Here is a 19,034-nt window from a genome sequence, read left to right as displayed (position 1 = left end):
ACTCCAGGATTTCTACTGATACAAAGCCATATGCTAATCGCTGAAGTAACCGTTTAATAAACCAATTAAAACATTTGGCGCGAGGTCACAGTGTTTGGGCTTGCGCGCTCACAAGGTTTGCAAAAAGTAAACAGGCTAAAACACTCGAGGTTAGAGCCAGTGCAGACAACATTATGAAGCGTCATTCCGCATAAGATGGGCTTACATTTGGAAATATATTACATCTACATTTCAGTGGTAACATAAGGTGTTGATCATCATCTTTCTTTATTATTGTTAGCACTATCTCGAACTAAAGCGACGTCTCTTCGGAGCTGTCATTTTCTTAAATGAGCCGCGGCAATGTTTCAAATGAGCTTCTAATGCTAGACAAATGCCTTTATTTTCAACGAGATCACCTTGTACCCAAACCATTTCGAAACTAAGGAGACCTTTTATTGTCTATTACAAACAAGCTCCTCAGCGCCGTGTTTGCAGGACTCATGTTTCGCGCTGTAGGGGAATTGTGACGTGAGTGGAAGGGAGGCTGCGGCAGCGCCGCCGGGACTGTGTGTGTGTGAGAGCCGGAGTCAGAGCGGCAGAGAGATCATAGAGAGATGCGACAGAGTTGCGAAATTGCAGGCGCGGCTTGCGGCTGTTATTTCAAATAGCGCAGCATATTTTAAACTAATCGGTTAACCGGTTTAACTGGTTTCAACTGGCTAATGAGGCTCAGTGGTCGGTCAAGAAAATGTTTAGTTTTCGCCATCCCTACTTGCTAGACGCCCTGGCTGCAAATTAGATTTGCTGCCACTAGGGTACATCTAGATTTCTAGGCTACTGATATATAATATAAAAAGAAATGCATAATCATAGTCATATTTGGGTAATTCATTTTTTTATATTAAAATATAAAGTATAAATGTTTTAGAAAGTTGTATATATTGTGTTTTGTTATAAATTGTGTGAAATCCAAATGATCTTATGCTTGCGATTCATACTGTCATTCATCAGGACAGGCGAATTTGTTGAATGCGGCGGTCATATGTTAATGAGTTCATGAATGGGACATACCGTGACTAATTCTGAATGGATTTCATTCAATGCTCTGGGGAAGCAAGTGAGGGAGGCTTGATTTTTATAAATGTTTAGTAGGTATTTATTTCTAAATGTTAAATCCTGTTTAGCATCAATGACTCCTTTTAAACTTAAAGCAGTCACTGAACTGTAAGTGATGTGCTGCACTAACTGTGTGCGAAAGTGAGTTGTTGGATCCTATTGAGATGCATTTTTTTTTTTTGTCACAGGTGGATTGTGTGCAGCCGGTTCTGAAAGAGGAACAGACTCCCACGACCAGGTTCCAGTCCATCGGGGTTCAGGTTGAAGACGGCCGGCCGTGAGTTTCCTCTCTGCCTTTTGCATCCTTGAGCAAAGAAGCGTTCCTCCTCCGTTTAGCCCTCTGGAATTTGATACGCATGTTGACGGCAGCACTTCTCACAAAAGCCTGGTCTGAGAGTCTGTGAGTCAGCAGCGGAGCTTTCTCAGCCATGTATGGTGCTGGAAACACTCACAAGTAATGATTCAGTGTAGACGGCTGGAGATAATGAGATTCTGTCCACATCTCCCGCTCGCTTTGTTTCCTGGCGCTCTCCGTTGCAGTCTATTTTCATATCTTTGCATCTCTCTCTTTAAGTATGCTGTCTCCCACACACCAGCTGTCTGTCTTTCTCCCGGCCTACGTTCTCTTTTCTGCTCCTCCTGTTCGTTGTCTTCTCTTTTTTTTCTTCCTAAGACAGACAAATGAAATGAAGCATATCTAACAACCTGCTATTTTTGGTACTTTATTAGCATTTAAATGATATTCATACATTTAAAATGCTTTTTTTTTAGTATAAATTTAGTATACATTGTAATTTAAAATACAATTGAAATATTTCTACAGTATTATATAATTGTTAGATTATACAAGATCAATATATATATATATATATATATATATATAAAATAATTTAGATTATACAAGATAATCTATATATATATATATATCAATATATATATTGATCTTGTATAATCTAACAATTATATAATACTGTAGAAATATTTCAATTGTATTTTAAATTACAATATTTAAAGGAAATGCATAAATAATTGTGATATCAACTTTACTGTAAAATTACAGTATTATAAAATAATAATATAACATTTCTGAAAAAATTGCAGTGCATATTTTGTGAAGTCAGTAGTTAAGATGTTACACATGGTGATAATAATAATAATGATTAATATATTAGTGAATTTTAAACTACTTGAGCAACCAAAGAAATACACACACACACACACACACACACACACACACACACGTATATACATTCAGTATATAATAATATTGTAAAACTCTTAATATTTCATGTAACACTATAATTGTAATTAATTTAGCAATAAACATGACATCCAATTTATACAGTATTATAAAATAATCATTAAACAGTTATTTCTGAAAATGTTTTCAGTAGTTAAAATGGCATTTAGATTTGTATTTAAAAATATTTGCCCAATTACTTTCAAACAGTCTTCCTCCTCATTTATTGTGAATAAGTGTGTAGTAGAGACCTTCGGCTGAACTGCTGTCAGTGTGTTTACCAGCCCATCTCTTTTCTCTCTCGGTGTGTCTAGACTCAGCCGCTTCACTAGCATGGCGTCGAGACAGGAGACGACGGAGGCTGAATCTCAGGAGCAGACCGACGGTAAACCTTCGGAGAATAAGACGCCCAACCAGTCTCTGGACGGCGGAGCGCACAAGCCCTCGCGAGCGGACGTGATGCGCTCCGGTTCTTCCTCGCTGCAGGAAAAGCTGGATCCAGCGCTGGACCCGTCCTCCCTCCCGCCGCCGGATCCGTCTCTGCAGGCCGGGACGGGCAGCGTGAACGGAGCCGTGGAGCAGCCCGGGGGCTCGGCGTGCCTCAGGGACGGACGCTGGTTCCAGAAGCTTCTCCAGGCGGAGACGGACCGCATGGAGGCCTGGTGTCAGCAGATGGACCAAGAGACCAAAGACAAAGAGCTGTCAGAGGAGGGTGAGTCACTCGCCTAACAAATAACTCGCAATGAGTTTTATTAGTCATGCGATTCCTGATGGATGATGCATCATTTTAATTTGCGTCAATTGAATTATTCAAATATGTATTTAATTTCACTTTAATTTCTTTTAATCAAAAATATATTTAATTACGAAAAATAACTGTCCATTAATTCAATTATCCAATTAAATCAATTTATTTCATTTCAGCTTAATTACAAATATGTAACTACTCATTTTAATTTTTCAGTAAAAAACTTTAAAAGTAAAATTACTTACCATAATGCTGTTCGACACCCGTAAGACACAAATGAAGATATTTTTGTTGAAATCCGATGGCTCAGAAAGGCCTTCATTGACACCAATGTCATTTCCTCTCTCAAGACCCATAAAGGCACTAAAGACGTCGTTACAAAGCCTGTAAAAAAAAAAAAAATTCTTTGTGTTTATTTTAAATGTATTGTCAATATTGCACTCGCAGATCACGTAGGGTATGGATGACCAATGACCATGTCTGTCAACCACCACCGAAGACCATTTTTGACCCAGGAAAAACCCTGTGACCTTGAATGATCTTTAACATATTTAGCCAAATAAATGTGCAGGAAGCTGCTGTTAATCGAAGCAGGTTCATCTTACGTTCTTGCCATCCGATCTCAGGAACTTTCATTTGCAGACGCAAATCAAATGCCCCGCAGATCCATGAATAAAGGATGATATCACTCTCGCTCCAAAAGTGTGGCCTCATTAATGAGCTTTAATCAGACAAGTCTCTCTTTTGCCTGCTAATTTTGGCTCCTCGAGTCTGTGATTAAAGTCATTAGGTTTGAACCTAGCAGAGAGAGAGAGAGAGAGAGGGAGAGAGAGAGAGAGAGAGAGAGAGTGAGTGAGTGAGTGGAAAATCAATGGCAGCTTCTGTGTCATGATAATGCAGAAAGATGATGTGTTTGTCACTCCTCCACAACAGGCAGTGGCAAACGTAATGAATCGATGATGATGGTGTGTGTGTGTGTGTGTGTGTGATTGAGCTCCACATAGAGAGAGTAGGGCTGGGTATTGACACATTTCACGATTCGGGTAGATTTCGATTCGCAAGCTTGCAATTAGGGCTGAACGATTTTGGAAGATAATCTAATTGCGATTTATTTTTATTAATTTTTTACGAACATTGCAATTTGGGATTTAATATGCAATTACAGTTTTAAGCTCTATCTCTCTTTATCTTAAGCATTGTATAGTAATGAGGAGAATCTTTAGGCACCTCACGATCCGATTCCAAAACAATTCTTAAACTTGAGTATTTGTAAGCCTATATAAACTAATATATCTGCAAAACATGAAAGCTAGTAAATACTGAAGAAGAACAAAAAGCATATTACAAGCAATGAATAAAGAGTGCTTTCAGTATTTAAGAGTATCTGAATGTTTTTCTATTCAAAAGCTGTGAGTGATTTTCTCATCTTTACTGTTGTTTGATTATTTTAATGACATCATAGACAGCGGGAGATTTGCATTCACACTAATGCATAGATCTCTTTTAAAATATAAGATGTGGTATGTCCTGTCTATTTAATCCTTTAAGATATTTAACCGGGAGTGAGAATATGCCGGTGTGTGTCAACTCGCTTTCGGTCGGAGAGGAGAGCTCTCAGCTGGTATCGATACTGTAAAAACTGAGAATCGTATCGTTTCAGATATTCCAGTATCGATACATATCGAAATATCGATATTTTTGACAACACTATTACTGACTGTGTTTACATTAATATTGCATCATAAAATCTTTTTGAGACGTGCATTCATGTGTGAGCGCACTTCACAAAGCGTGGCGTGAGCATTTGAAACAGAAAGACTTCTGTCAGGTTTCCTATTTTTAATATTCAAGCACACTGCATTACAAACGACACAAATAAAGCCTTCGTAGAACATTTGTAAGGAAAATACAGAGAACACACTAACGTAACCTCAAGCAAACCACACGTTTCTCACAGAGCAGATCCTGTACAATGAAGCCTGTGAATGGTGTGGTGGTCAGGTGTGGTGGTGTGGGTCAGTTTAAGGGTAGAGTTATAGACAGGTGTGGTGGTGTGGGTCAGTTAAAGGGTAGAGTTAGGGACAGGTGTGGTTGTGTGGGTCAGTTTAAGGGTAGAGTTAGGGACAGGTGTGGTGGTGTGGGTCAGTTTAAGGGTAGAGTTAGGGACAGGTGTGGTGGTGTGGGTCAGTTAAAGGGTAGAGTTAGGGACAGGTGTGGTGGTGTGGGTCAGTTAAAGGGTAGAGTTAGGGACAGGTGTGGTGGTGTGGGTCAGTTTAAGGGTAGAGTTAGGGACAGGTGTGGTGGTGTGGGTCAGTTAAAGGGTAGAGTTAGGGACAGGTGTGGTGGTGTGGGTCAGTTAAAGGGTAGAGTTAGGGACAGGTGTGGTGGTGTGGGTCAGTTAAAGGGTAGAGTTAGGGACAGGTGTGGTGGTGTGGGACAGTTTAAGGGTAAAGTTAGGGACAGGTGTGGTGGTGTGGGTCAGTTTAAGGGTAGAGTTATAGACAGGTGTGGTGGTGTGGGTCAGTTAAAGGGTAGAGTTAGGGACAGGTGTGGTGGTGTGGGTCAGTTAAAGGGTAGAGTTAGGGACAGGTGTGGTGGTGTGGGTCAGTTTAAGGGTAAAGTTAGGGACAGGTGTGGTGGTGTGGGTCAGTTTAAGGGTAAAGTTAGGGACAGGTGTGGTGGTGTGGGTCAGTTTAAGGGTAGAGTTAGGGACAGGTGTGGTGATATGGGTCAGTTTAAGGGTAGAGTTAGGGTCAGGTGTGGTGATATGGGTCAGTTTAAGGGTAGAGTTAGGGACAGGTGTGGTGATATGGGTCAGTTTAAGGGTAGGGTTAGGGTCAGGTGTGGTGGTGTGGGTCAGTTTAAGGGTAGGGTTAGGGACAGGTGTGGTGATATGGGTCAGTTTAAGGGTAGAGTTAGGGACAGGTGTGGTGATATGGGTCAGTTTAAGGGTAGAGTTAGGGTCAGGTGTGGTGGAGTGGGTCAGTTTAAGGGTAGAGTTAGGGTCAGGTGTGGTGGTGTGGGTCAGTTTAGGGTAGAGTTATAGACAGGTGTGGTGGTGTGGGTCAGTTTAAGGGTAGGGTTAGGGACAGGTGTGGGGATATGGGTCAATTTAAGGGTAGAGTTAGGGACAGGTGTGGTGATATGGGTCAGTTTAAGGGTAGAGTTAGGGTCAGGTGTGGTGATATGGGTCAGTTTAAGGGTAGAGTTAGGGTCAGGTGTGGTGGAGTGGGTCAGTTTAGGGTAGATTTAGGGACAGGTGTGGTGATATGGGTCAGTTAAAGGGTAGGGTTAGGGTCAGGTGTGGTGATATGGGTCAATTTAAGGGTAGAGTTAGGGACAGGTGTGGTGCTGTGGGTCAGTTTAGGGTAGAGTTAGGGACAGGTGTGGTGATATGGGTCAGTTTAAGGGTAGAGTTAGGGTCAGGTGTGGTGGTGTGGGTCAGTTTAAGGGTAGAGTTAGGGTCAGGTGTGTTGGAGTGGGTCAGTTTAAGGGTAGAGTTAGGGACAGGTGTGGTGGAGTGGGTCAGTTAAAGGGTAGGGTTAGGGTCAGGTGTGGTGCTGTGGGTCAGTTTAGGGTAGAGTTAGGGTCAGGTGTGGTGATATGGGTCAGTTTAAGGGTAGAGTTAGGGTCAGGTGAGGTGGTGTGGGTCAGTTTAAGGATAGAGTTAGGGACAGGTGTAGTGGTATGGGTCAATTTAAGGGTAGAGTTAGGGACAGATGTGGTGATATGGGTCAGTTTAAGGGTAGGGTTAGGGACAGATGTGGTGATATGGGTCAGTTTAAGGGTAGGGTTAGGGACAGGTGTGGTGGTGTGGGTCAGTTTAAGGGTAGAGTTAGGGACAGGTGTGGTGATATGGGTCAGTTTAAGGGTAGGGTTAGGGACAGGTGTGGTGATATGGGTCAGTTTAAGGGTAGAGTTAGGGACAGGTGTGGTGGTGTGGGTCAGTTAAAGGGTAGAGTTAGGGACAGGTGTGGTGGTGTGGGTCAGTTAAAGGGTAGAGTTAGGGACAGGTGTGGTGGTGTGGGTCAGTTAAAGGGTAGAGTTAGGGACAGGTGTGGTGGTGTGGGACAGTTTAAGGGTAAAGTTAGGGACAGGTGTGGTGGTGTGGGTCAGTTTAAGGGTAGAGTTATAGACAGGTGTGGTGGTGTGGGTCAGCTAAAGGGTAGAGTTAGGGACAGGTGTGGTGGTGTGGGTCAGTTTAAGGGTAAAGTTAGGGACAGGTGTGGTGGTGTGGGTCAGCTAAAGGGTAGAGTTAGGGACAGGTGTGGTGGTGTGGGTCAGTTTAAGGGTAAAGTTAGGGACAGGTGTGGTGGTGTGGGTCAGTTAAAGGGTAGAGTTAGGGACAGGTGTGGTGGTGTGGGTCAGCTAAAGGGTAGAGTTAGGGACAGGTGTGGTGGTGTGGGTCAGTTTAAGGGTAAAGTTAGGGACAGGTGTGGTGGTGTGGGTCAGTTTAAGGGTAAAGTTAGGGACAGGTGTGGTGGTGTGGGTCAGTTTAAGGGTAGGGTTAGGGACAGGTGTGGTGATATGGGTCAGTTTAAGGGTAGAGTTAGGGACAGGTGTGGTGATATGGGTCAGTTTAAGGGTAGAGTTAGGGTCAGGTGTGGTGGAGTGGGTCAGTTTAAGGGTAGAGTTAGGGTCAGGTGTGGTGGTGTGGGTCAGTTTAGGGTAGAGTTATAGACAGGTGTGGTGGTGTGGGTCAGTTTAAGGGTAGAGTTAGGGACAGGTGTGGTGGTGTGGGTCAGTTTAAGGATAGAGTTAGGGACAGGTGTGGTGGTGTGGGTCAGTTTAAGGGTAGAGTTAGGGACAGGTGTGGTGATATGGGTCAGTTTAAGGGTAGGGTTAGGGACAGGTGTGGTGATATGGGTCAATTTAAGGGTAGAGTTAGGGACAGGTGTGGTGATATGGGTCAATTTAAGGGTAGAGTTAGGGACAGGTGTGGTGCTGTGGGTCAGTTTAGGGTAGAGTTAGGGTCAGGTGTGGTGATATGGGTCAATTTAAGGGTAGAGTTAGGGACAGGTGTGGGTCAGTTTAAGGGTAGAGTTAGGGTCAGGTGTGGTGATATGGGTCAATTTAAGGGTAGAGTTAGGGACAGGTGTGGTGCTGTGGGTCAGTTTAGGGTAGAGTTAGGGACAGGTGTGGTGATATGGGTCAGTTTAAGGGTAGAGTTAGGGTCAGGTGTGGTGGTGTGGGTCAGTTTAAGGGTAGAGTTAGGGTCAGGTGTGGTGATATGGGTCAATTTAAGGGTAGAGTTAGGGACAGGTGTGGTGCTGTGGGTCAGTTTAGGGTAGAGTTAGGGACAGGTGTGGTGATATGGGTCAGTTTAAGGGTAGAGTTAGGGTCAGGTGTGGTGGTGTGGGTCAGTTTAAGGGTAGAGTTAGGGTCAGGTGTGTTGGAGTGGGTCAGTTTAAGGGTAGAGTTAGGGACAGGTGTGGTGGAGTGGGTCAGTTAAAGGGTAGGGTTAGGGTCAGGTGTGGTGCTGTGGGTCAGTTTAGGGTAGAGTTAGGGTCAGGTGTGGTGATATGGGTCAGTTTAAGGGTAGAGTTAGGGTCAGGTGAGGTGGTGTGGGTCATTTTAAGGATAGAGTTAGGGACAGGTGTAGTGGTATGGGTCAATTTAAGGGTAGCGTTAGGGACAGGTGTGGTGCTGTGGGTCAGTTTAAGGGTAGAGTTTGGGTCAGGTGTGGTGGAGTGGGTCAGTTTAAGGGTAGAGTTAGGGACAGGTGTGGTGGTGTGGGTCAGTTTAAGGGTAGAGTTAGGGTCAGGTGTGGTGGTGTGGGTCAGTTTAAGGGTAGAGTTAGGGACAGGTGTGGTGGTGTGGGTCAGTTTAAGGGTAGAGTTAGGGACAGGTGTGGTGGTGTGGGTCAGTTTAAGGGTAGAGTTAGGGACAGGTGTGGTGGTGTGGGTCAGTTTAAGGGTAGAGTTAGGGACAGGTGTGGTGGTGTGGGTCAGTTTAAGGGTAGAGTTAGGGACAGGTGTGGTGGTGTGGGTCAGTTTAAGGGTAGGGTTAGGGACAGGTGTGGTGGTGTGGGTCAGTTTAAGGGTAGAGTTAGGGACAGGTGTGGTGATATGGGTCAGTTTAAGGGTAGGGTTAGGGTCAGGTGTGGTGATATGGGTCAGTTTAAGGGTAGGGTTAGGGACAGGTGTGGTGATATGGGTCAGTTTAAGGGTAGGGTTAGGGACAGGTGTGGTGATATGGGTCAGTTTAAGGGTAGAGTTAGGGACAGGTGTGGTGATATGGGTCAGTTTAAGGGTAGAGTTAGGGACAGGTGTGGTGATATGGGTCAGTTTAAGGGTAGGGTTAGGGACAGGTGTGGTGATATGGGTCAGTTTAAGGGTAGAGTTAGGGACAGGTGTGGTGGAGTGGGTCAGTTTAAGGCTAGGGTTAGGGACAGATGATGATGTTTTTATTCCCTTTCTGAACATGGACAGTATAGTGTGCATACACGCTGTCCTACTAAATATAAAATATCTTAAACTGTGTCTGAAGATGAACAGCGATCTTAATGGAGTCATTAATGGCATAAATTTCATTTTTGGGTGAACTCACCCTTTAAGGCCAGCCCTGTAGGCTTAACGTGCCAAGTTGATCCTTCCTGAGAGTTGACTGCTTTACTCTTGCGTGTCACGTGACCAGACAGTAATCACAGCATTTGCAAATAAAAAATGGTTATCCTATCAGAATAATTAATCGTTCAGCCCTGTTTGCAATAAGATTCAGTTAGATTCGGTATAGATTATTTTTGGATGCATGTCATGTACAATACATACATATCACAAGGAACAAAATCTAATGTTGTTTACTACACAGGGAGACAGTACATCACTGTAATATTGAAGGTTAAAATAAACTGATTTGCTTACAGTAATAGTTATAATTACGTAATTATATTTCTGCTCCATTTTTTGAAATATAAACATTTATGGAGGCTTTCATATACAATTCAACTTGGGCTTATTCAAACATGTATTAAGTAAAATTCAATATGTAATATGCTCCTTTTTAGAGTTCATTTTTTACCTGAATAACAAGTTTATGGTCATTGGGTCTCATTCATGAATCTTTCGTAAATATAAGAGCAAATTCTGAGTGATTGGTGTGTAAAATTGACAAAAGCTTCGTATACCATGGGTTCGATAGTTAAACCTTTGTATATTAATTAATTCCAAACATTCATAAATAGGGCGTACATGCAAGCTCATGCGTAATGAGCATAATCCCTGTCCATGAGTTACCAATAAGCAAAACGTGTCCAGGAACGCCGTGGAATCTTCTGGACTTCTTTCTCAGGTTTGGCTCCAGTGTTTTGCATAAATGCTAAAGAGACCAATTGCCCATATGCCTAGCAATCATCAGTTTTCTTGTGTCCACCAAAGCATTTTAAACCAGCTAAAAAAACACCTGGTGCTCTTCTGAAAACGGCTAGCTGGTGGCACTTGAAAGTGATTTGCAAGCACTTTGCTGAGATACTTTGGTTGCTATGAAACAGAATACCCATAGCCATGGTAGTAATGTGTTACTAGTATCTAATTTTGAAGAAGATTACTAAATATGAAAATAACCAGCAATATTAAAGGGATAGTTCACCCAAAAAGAAAACATAGGCTGTGATTTACCCTCAAGTCATCCTAGGTGTATAATTTATATTAAAGTCCTGACTAATCAAAGCATTTTAACGGCAGTGAATGGTTGCCTCGTATATGAAGTGCATAAGTGCATCTATCCACACGGCGACAAGGGGCCCCTTGGAGCCGACTTACAGCACGACTTGCACGATTTGCATACCGCTGAGGCCGGACACTAGTTATTTTAGTCTGTAGAGTTTTAAAGATGTATGTTTTTCTTACACAAACGCAGCACCACTTCGCTTCAGAAGGCCTTTATTAACCCCTGGAGCAGTGTGGAGCAGTTATATGATTGATAGATGCACTTTTTCTGAGGTAAATGTGACATCGTTGTCTAGCTGTTTTATTGACGTCTTTCTGCATTTGAAACACTGAGAGATTACATGACATTATGCTTTTATCGGCAAGTTGCACTGTATCTTTCAACGTACTTTCTGATGTGTGTTTATTTTTATTTCACGCTATAACTAGTCGTAAAGCGGAAGAGATGATCAGTTCACGTGCCTCTTAAACCGAGATCTGTCAAGCCGCATTACAGAGCAACACAACTGTATTTATTGTTTACATTTCATAATAAATTGGACAGAATTTGAAATCTGAGACTTTTTCATGTCAAAGGGGGAAAAAAATGTACTGGAGGCGCGATACAATGTTCTGTTCCTTCATTAACTAACAACAAGATCAATTCTTGGGATTTTAATGAATATCCGTATTAATATACATAAATATGGGAATAAATTATAATGGAGAAAATGATTCTTATGATATTCTTGATATTTTGAATACCTTGAATATCCAGCTCTGATAGATAGCAGGCTTCTAATGTGTGTGTGTGTGTGTGTTCCTGTAGTGTTGGGAAAGGTCCGCAGTGCCGTCGGCAGCGCTCAGCTCTTAATGTCTCAGAAGTTCCAGCAGTTCCGGGGCCTTTGTGAGCAGAACCTGGTGAGTATCCTGATGGAGGCCAGTTCACTTTAGCCCCTTCACACAGAGCGTGATCCCAGAAAATTGCTAGAGTGCCTTCTGTGTGAGCAAAAACGCGGTCCCGGGAACGATCCCAAACTTAAGACGCTGTGGAGACATTACACGTCACATCCTGACAGGCTCTTTATGGGATGTGTGTGAACGCATGCACAGATTCCAGGAAATCAATGTCAATGTCAATGAACCAAAATCAAACGATCCCAGGATGCATTATCAGTGTTTTTTCTGGAATCTCAGTGTGAAAGGGGCTTTATAGGGTCAATCATGAGTTTATGTCCAGGTCAAATTTCATCCTAAAATCAATGAGGAAAAAAATATATTATACAAATTTTATATCACAATTTACTGTAATTCCCAGTATTTTTTTTCTCTAAATTAATTAATTATTTACAGTGATTCTGATTATTGTAATGTAGTGTGTATATATTTTACTAAAAGGAAAGAATTAAAAATAATTGTAATACAATTATTTTATTTAAGTAAGCTTAAATTATAAAAAATATACATTTAGTGACAGTATACATAACTATTGTGACCATTCCACCATCTTAATGGTTCTGCAAAATATAAAATAATAAAAGTAACATACACTATAGTGTGTGTGTGTGTGTGTGTGTGTGTGTTTGTGTGTGTGTGTGTGTGTGTGTGTAATATAGAAATGGAAAGTGTGTGTATTTATTATTATCATCATCATCATCATAATTGTTGTTATGTAAAAAAAAAAACACATCATTATTTCACCTCCTAGTTTTTTTATTTTATTTAATTATACATTTATAAATGTATTTAATTTACGTTATTAATTATATAACTACATTTATATTATTAATACAGTATATTAAATATTTATAAACGTATTGTAATATATAATTAAATTAAGAAACTTTGAAAATTGTGTATAATATTAATATTTATTAGGGTGTTAGTAATGTTGTTCTTTGCAAAATGATGTATTGTAAAAACAAATACATTGAATTTGGTGTGCAAAATGTATTATTTGGACACTGTAATTTCTATTTAAAAAGAGTAAGGAAAATATTGAAGTAGGATTGAAGGTATGAAGGAGATGGATATGAAATCATCTTATTATACATACATACATATAAACATGTATGTGTGTATATGTGTGTACTTTTCTTTTGCAGTGAAATAAGATATAATAGCTCGCAATATATCACAGTTTATGTGACTGCAATACTTAGCATGTCATAAAATGTTAAAAACCCCAATAATATTATATTGTGGCTTTTTCTGCTGACGTAACTGAGGCCGCAGGATGAGGAGACATACCATCCAATATAATATCTTGCATGATTTTATTACTTCCAATCTGTTAAAAGCTGTTCTTATTTCCTGCTTAATATTTTCCTTCACTTGGAAGGGGCCTGTTCTTCATACGTTGCTAACTCAGTTAGCTGTATTTGATTGTTGACGATTTGGCTTGATCTCAGATTGTTTGGTTCTTCGAAGCTCATCCTGGACTTGCTGTCATAGCAACAGGTCCATTAGTTTAAACCTGCTCGAGAGCTTATTTCATGTGAACAGGATTAGATTGCATCTTGAGGTGATACTTAAAATCTGTCCCAGCCACTGCTACTTTATTACAAGAGTTCATTACTGAACAAGGGGCAATAATCATTTAAAATAATAATAAATATAAAATATTTTAATGCTGTATCTATAGTATTATATGCATAATTTGCGTATAATACTATAGACACAGTCACTTGATTGAGAGATTGATTTGTGAATTGTGATGGAATGATTACTTTATAGATGTATTGGAGGTTTACACACATTGTGCAGTTAATCTTTGTCGTGTATTAATGTGAGTGATGACGGATAATATGGGATGGCTTGATGCAGCTCAAGAGGTGCAGATCATTTGATCTTGACCATTAAGAAACTTTCATTAATTTTGTCACATAACAAATCTGCTTCAAATTGAATTAAAAATGAAAATACAACGTTGAAATAAAAATGTAAAGGGTGTACAAATTCCATAAATAATTGGAAATCATTTTTATCAAAACACTGCAGATTAAATTTAACAGAACTTTTATGTTGGTTTGTCGTTTCCTTATAGGTCTAGAAATTAGTGTTTGTTTTTGTGTTTTCTTTTCTTGTCAAGTTTTTTTTTTGCCAGGTGGCTTTTTTGAATTATATGATGTCATTATGGTGTCTTTGCGCCAGCCAATCGCTGCATTGCTGATCGTGGTTTCGAGTATCGATGCATCTGCCCTCTTCAGGGAACACAGGCACGAGCAGTGATCTCAGATTAATTAATCCAGATATTTTGATCCAATTCGCAAATTCGTTTGAAGAACCAAATTAGCCAGATATCAGTTATCAGGATTAGAAGATCTGGGATCTGTCAAATCGCCTCGGATGTATTAAGCGAGGTATGAAGAACGGGCCCCTGATCATCAAAACAGAGCTTCTCATGTGACTCTGATATGAGGTGATCAGGCTGGAGAAGCGCCCTCTGATGGCACTCATCACCCTCAAGCGCCATCACCTGGCACTCACAGGTCGAAGATTTCCTAAGGTCATACCGGTGCTGTAGTGTATGTACAGTTACACAATAGTCCTCTAAATCACCATTGTGCTGATTTCTCTGTCGTTTTCTCTTGTATTGTTGTGGCAAACAGGAACATTGTTACAAATATGCATTGGTCATTTTGATGGGCCAAATTATATTAGATGGACCTGAAGTGAATAATTTTTTCTATTATTATTATTATTTTTCTCTTGTTTGTAATTATTTAAAAGTGAACTCAAGCTATGCAATATGTGTCTGTTTGGGTCAGGATGCAGACGCTCAGCCGCGGCCCACCGCGCAGGATCTGGCCGGATTCTGGGATCTACTCCAGCTGTCCATCGAGGACATCAGCATGAAGTTCGACGAGCTCCACCTCCTCAGGTCCAACGACTGGAAGATGTCCGAGACCCAGGACAAAAAGGTCCAACTCACGTACCTTTCCAACATCCTAATGCTTCCTTTTGCTTGTGTAACCAGTGTGAAGGTAGAATGAAGTTCTGGTTTCTGGATATACTTCAGTGTTTAGATCTCGAACAGCTAGAACCGTTCCCTTAGTGGAGTAATAATACGGTCGTGATGAAAATGTAAAAATTAGTAAGAATAAATAGTAATAATAGTAGTGTAATTAGTTTTATTAATATTTTATACATACTATAATTAATATAATACACATTCATTTTATCCATAGTTTTTTTTCTGTATTTTTATTTGATAAATTATTTTAAATATTATGTTTATTTTATAAGTATATTTTGTTTAATTAGTTTAAGCATATATATATATATATATATATATATATATATATATATATATATATATATATATATATATATATATATTAATATTTATACTTAACATTAATATTTAATGTATAAATAATTTAAATTAATATTGATTTTATTACCTATACTAATTGAATTAGTTTAGTAAGTAAATAAATGATTACATATGAATTATTGCAAAACTGATACCCACATACTATATGTATGCACATAATATATTTTTATTTATTTTTTAATTTTATAACTGAGGCTGCTGGATATTTAATATTAATGACTAGTGAGTTTATTATGTTTATTATTTAATACAACATTTAAGAAAAAGGAATATAATTAAATCACTGAAAATGTATTTAAATTATTTTATAAATATACAACTATATATAAATGTTAAATATGTAATAAATATATTTAATAAGTAATTTGTTTGACAAATGTACAACTAAATATAAATATGTTAAATGTTATTATGGAATACATATTTTAATTGTAAAAAATATTAATCCTTGAATATGAATATATTTTAGTTTATAAGTATTTTTTAATATACAACTACAAATAAATGTTGAATATGTTAATATGTAATACATTAATAATCACTGAAAATTAATTTAAATTATTTTATAAATATACAACTATATAAATGTTAAATATGCAATAAAATATTTAATAAGTAATTTATTTGACATGTAGAACTATACATATAAATGTTAATATGTAATACATATTTTAATTGTAAAAGTGAATGTTAATATATTTATTACAACTATAAATACATGTTAATATGTAATTAATATGATTTTTTTACTAAATATTTATCATATAATATTGAAGTAATTTATTTTATAAATATACCACTGTAAATAAATGTTAAATATGTAATACATTTAATAAGTAATTTATTTGACAAATGTACAACTATAAATATAAATGTTAATATGTAATAAATATTTTAATTGTAAAAAATATGAATCCTTAAATATGATTTTTTTTTTTTTTAAATATACAACTACAACTAAATGTTAAATATGTTAATATGTAATGCATATTTTAATTGTAAAAGATGTAAATAATGTATTTATTTTATAAATAAACAACTATAAATAAATGTTTAGTATGTTAATATTTATCATTATAAACATATTTTAATGGTTAAACGATCGTCCTTAGGAGGAGAAGAAGACCGCTCCAGCCCACACACCAAAGAAGACTGTAAAGGTAAAATCCAGTGGCGGGAAGGAAAAGAGCGGCGACTCTGTGGCCGACAAGCAGCGTCAGGAGGCCAGAAAGCGTCTGATGGCGGCCAAGCGAGCCGTGTCCGAGCGGCAGAACTCCGCCACCGAGAGCGCCGAAAGCATCGAGATCTACGTTCCCGAGGCTCAGACACGACTCTAATAAACCACCAAACGATACACTCCTCCCCATCCAAGAGACGCTTTCCTGCGCCCACGGACCCGCTCACTCGTACGGAGCGCACCGCGGTCGGATCTGAAGGTGAATGGCCGAAAACAACGAGCAAAAAATACAATAAAAAGAGCGACAAATTGAGTTTGAACGCTGCCACAGAAGAACCTCCCGTTGACGTTTGTTTCTATGGTTTCCCCTTGTTATAATTATAAATGTTATAAAAGTTAACGATCTCATGGAATATATCAAGACTTTGTCTGTAAATTGTGCTAATATCTCTGATGAAAAGACCCTTTACACCCGTCACATGACCCACTTCACTCGTCACATGACCCACGGACAGCATGCACTCAGGATCCTGCACGTGTGCACTTGTCTTTCATCAGCGCGGTCTTCCTGTTCTCACAAACACCTTTCTTTTTCCTTTTCCGGCTGTCGGGGGCACGGACGCGTGACTTTATCACTCGAAGCGTTTGAATGGCGGCGCGTATGTGAATGTTCCATGATTTCTGCGATTAGATGTTTTGATGGTACGACGGATCACCGTAGGAAGTCGTAGAATAGCACAGGAAGCAGATTTTTAGCATTTTTGTCACTTTTCACTCCAGTAAAATATTGATTTATTTTCCACGTCAAACTATCCATGAATTAATAGGGTTGAAATATGACCACTCGACTTCGTTTTTATGATGAATGTTTTAAATCTTCAACAGTGACAATGTCCAGATTTTGACTTGGACCAACAGCTTGTTTTTTAATCTTATTTTATTATTATTATTAATGTTATTCTAATTTTGTGTTTTCTGTTGTCCATTCATTCCATGTGTTCTTCAGCTCGGTTTCATGATGCTGCGGTTCATGCGATGGCCGTACAACCGTGTCTGTGTGTGACCAATTAGAGCCCGTCATTTGTGATCAAAGATGTTTTTTTTTGTTTTTTTAACTATTATTATTATTTTCTTTGACAGATATTAAAAACTTCCGTTACCCAAAACTCAGCTGATTTAGTTTGGAGAAGTTGTTTCAGTGTCAGATTTCCACACAAAAGTCTCAGTATTTACTCTTTTTCATTATGTTAACCGTTTGTTTTCAATGCACTTCACCTTTCAGATCTTGGAGAATCACTTCCTGTTCGTTCATGTGCCAATTCCATATCCTAATATTCACTGGCCGGCCAAAAAAAGTGTCTGTTTGGATTTAAATAGGCAAATCCTTAAGAGTTGATGATTGGATGTGTTTGGCAACAGTTCTTCTAACACTAATTGATGGAGTGTGTAGCTTCTCATTTCCTAAACAGCCATGTAGAAAGACACATCGTGGCCATATTCCAGGATGACAATGTCAAGGTTCATCAGCTCAAACTGTGGAAGAATGTTTGGGAGGGAGCGTGAAGGAAGGTCTTCACTCTCTCTGTCCCAAACCCAAACACAGTAAGATGGATAAACACACCCCATCGGTTTTATTCAGTGCTGCCACCTGTTGGGTAACCTAGGCCGCATTTGCGCTGCAGGTCTTGACGCACAATTCTGTTCCCTTATCCGGTATTTCCATTTACTCTAGCGAAACAGCCCAAGACATCAACAAACTAAATAAATCAAGTAAAACGGTGCGATATGCAATGGATACCCGCCTTTCGACCACAGGAACTTTACCCAGGAACGAGGAAATTTGGGTGGTACTCGGTGTGTTTAGACCGCAGGAACCAGGGTCTAAATGAAGTAAATATTTCCCCCTCCAAACGGCCCTCCTCGCGAGGTAGTACTTTTTCAAAGTTCATGAATTTTCGAGGGCGGTACTTGGGCGCTGAACATGCTGATTAGTTTAGCATTTTATTTCAACCGGCATTTTTAAAAGTCTTTTGTAAGATTCGTTCTGTGTTCAGTAAATATCAGTCTTTCTCTCTGTCTGATGGCGTGCGCCGCGTTCGTCTCAGCCATCTCACGTGCAATGTCCGTAATAGCTGATAATAATATACATTGTCATTTTAAAGCTTTACAAGCTTTCTGAATATGCTGCATGCTGCTGAATCTGCATATTAGTGCTCTTGAGTCTTTGTTAATTACCTCTTTAGTAAACCTATACATAACCAGCAAAAGCAGCACAGCTTGAATCTCTTCCATACTCATTATTAATTTTTTTACAGTCTATTTTTCACCATGTAAACGACCTGACCGATTACTTTTAAGTGTGCGTCCTTACATGACGTGACAGCGCGTGCCGCGCTCATGTTCACAAGAGAAGAAAGTTCATTTTTTCTGAGGGGTAAACATTTTATTTCGTAAGTTATGAAGATAATGTTGGAATAATGACACAGCGTATATTGCCCCAGGCAGTTTTTACTTTAACTGCGCCTGACAGAAGAATTTTTTTCTTTCTGAGATGATTATTACACTTTACAACAGATAAATAGCTTATTATATAATACTGTATTAGTCCTGGTGGCCGTTAAGAGTTGCTATGGCTACCGTCAACACATTCAAGCTGCTGGAGAAAACAGCGTTGACATTTTTGATGCGGCAGACAAACTTCATGTGACAAAATTGAGATTGAAAGTCATCACATGTAAACACCAGATCGGTTTAGATAATGTCTCATGTAAACAGTCCACTAAATC

At 39.2% G+C, this 19,034-nt stretch overlaps 1 protein-coding gene across 2 annotated transcripts in view; it reads left to right on the top strand.

Moving 5' to 3' along the window:
- Positions 1-17,418, top strand: part of dlgap4a (discs, large (Drosophila) homolog-associated protein 4a) — a 250,759-nt gene extending 233,341 nt beyond the window's left edge. For both annotated transcript variants that reach the window (XM_067445553.1, XM_067445554.1), the window contains 5 exons: positions 1,287-1,375; positions 2,653-3,050; positions 11,562-11,653; positions 14,503-14,655; positions 16,184-17,418. In XM_067445553.1, coding sequence (XP_067301654.1) covers positions 1,287-1,375; positions 2,653-3,050; positions 11,562-11,653; positions 14,503-14,655; positions 16,184-16,408 — 957 coding nt within the window. In that variant the 3' untranslated portion in view covers positions 16,409-17,418. The remainder of the gene's footprint in view (positions 1-1,286; positions 1,376-2,652; positions 3,051-11,561; positions 11,654-14,502; positions 14,656-16,183) is intronic.
- Positions 17,419-19,034: the final 1,616 nt, after the last annotated feature.

Source organism: Pseudorasbora parva, chromosome 6 (assembly GCF_024679245.1).
Source record: "Pseudorasbora parva isolate DD20220531a chromosome 6, ASM2467924v1, whole genome shotgun sequence".
In the NCBI taxonomy this organism is placed as follows: Eukaryota; Metazoa; Chordata; class Actinopteri; order Cypriniformes; family Gobionidae; genus Pseudorasbora; species Pseudorasbora parva.
The sequence above is the reverse complement of the archived record's forward strand: the minus strand, read 5'-3'. Positions and strand labels throughout refer to the sequence as shown.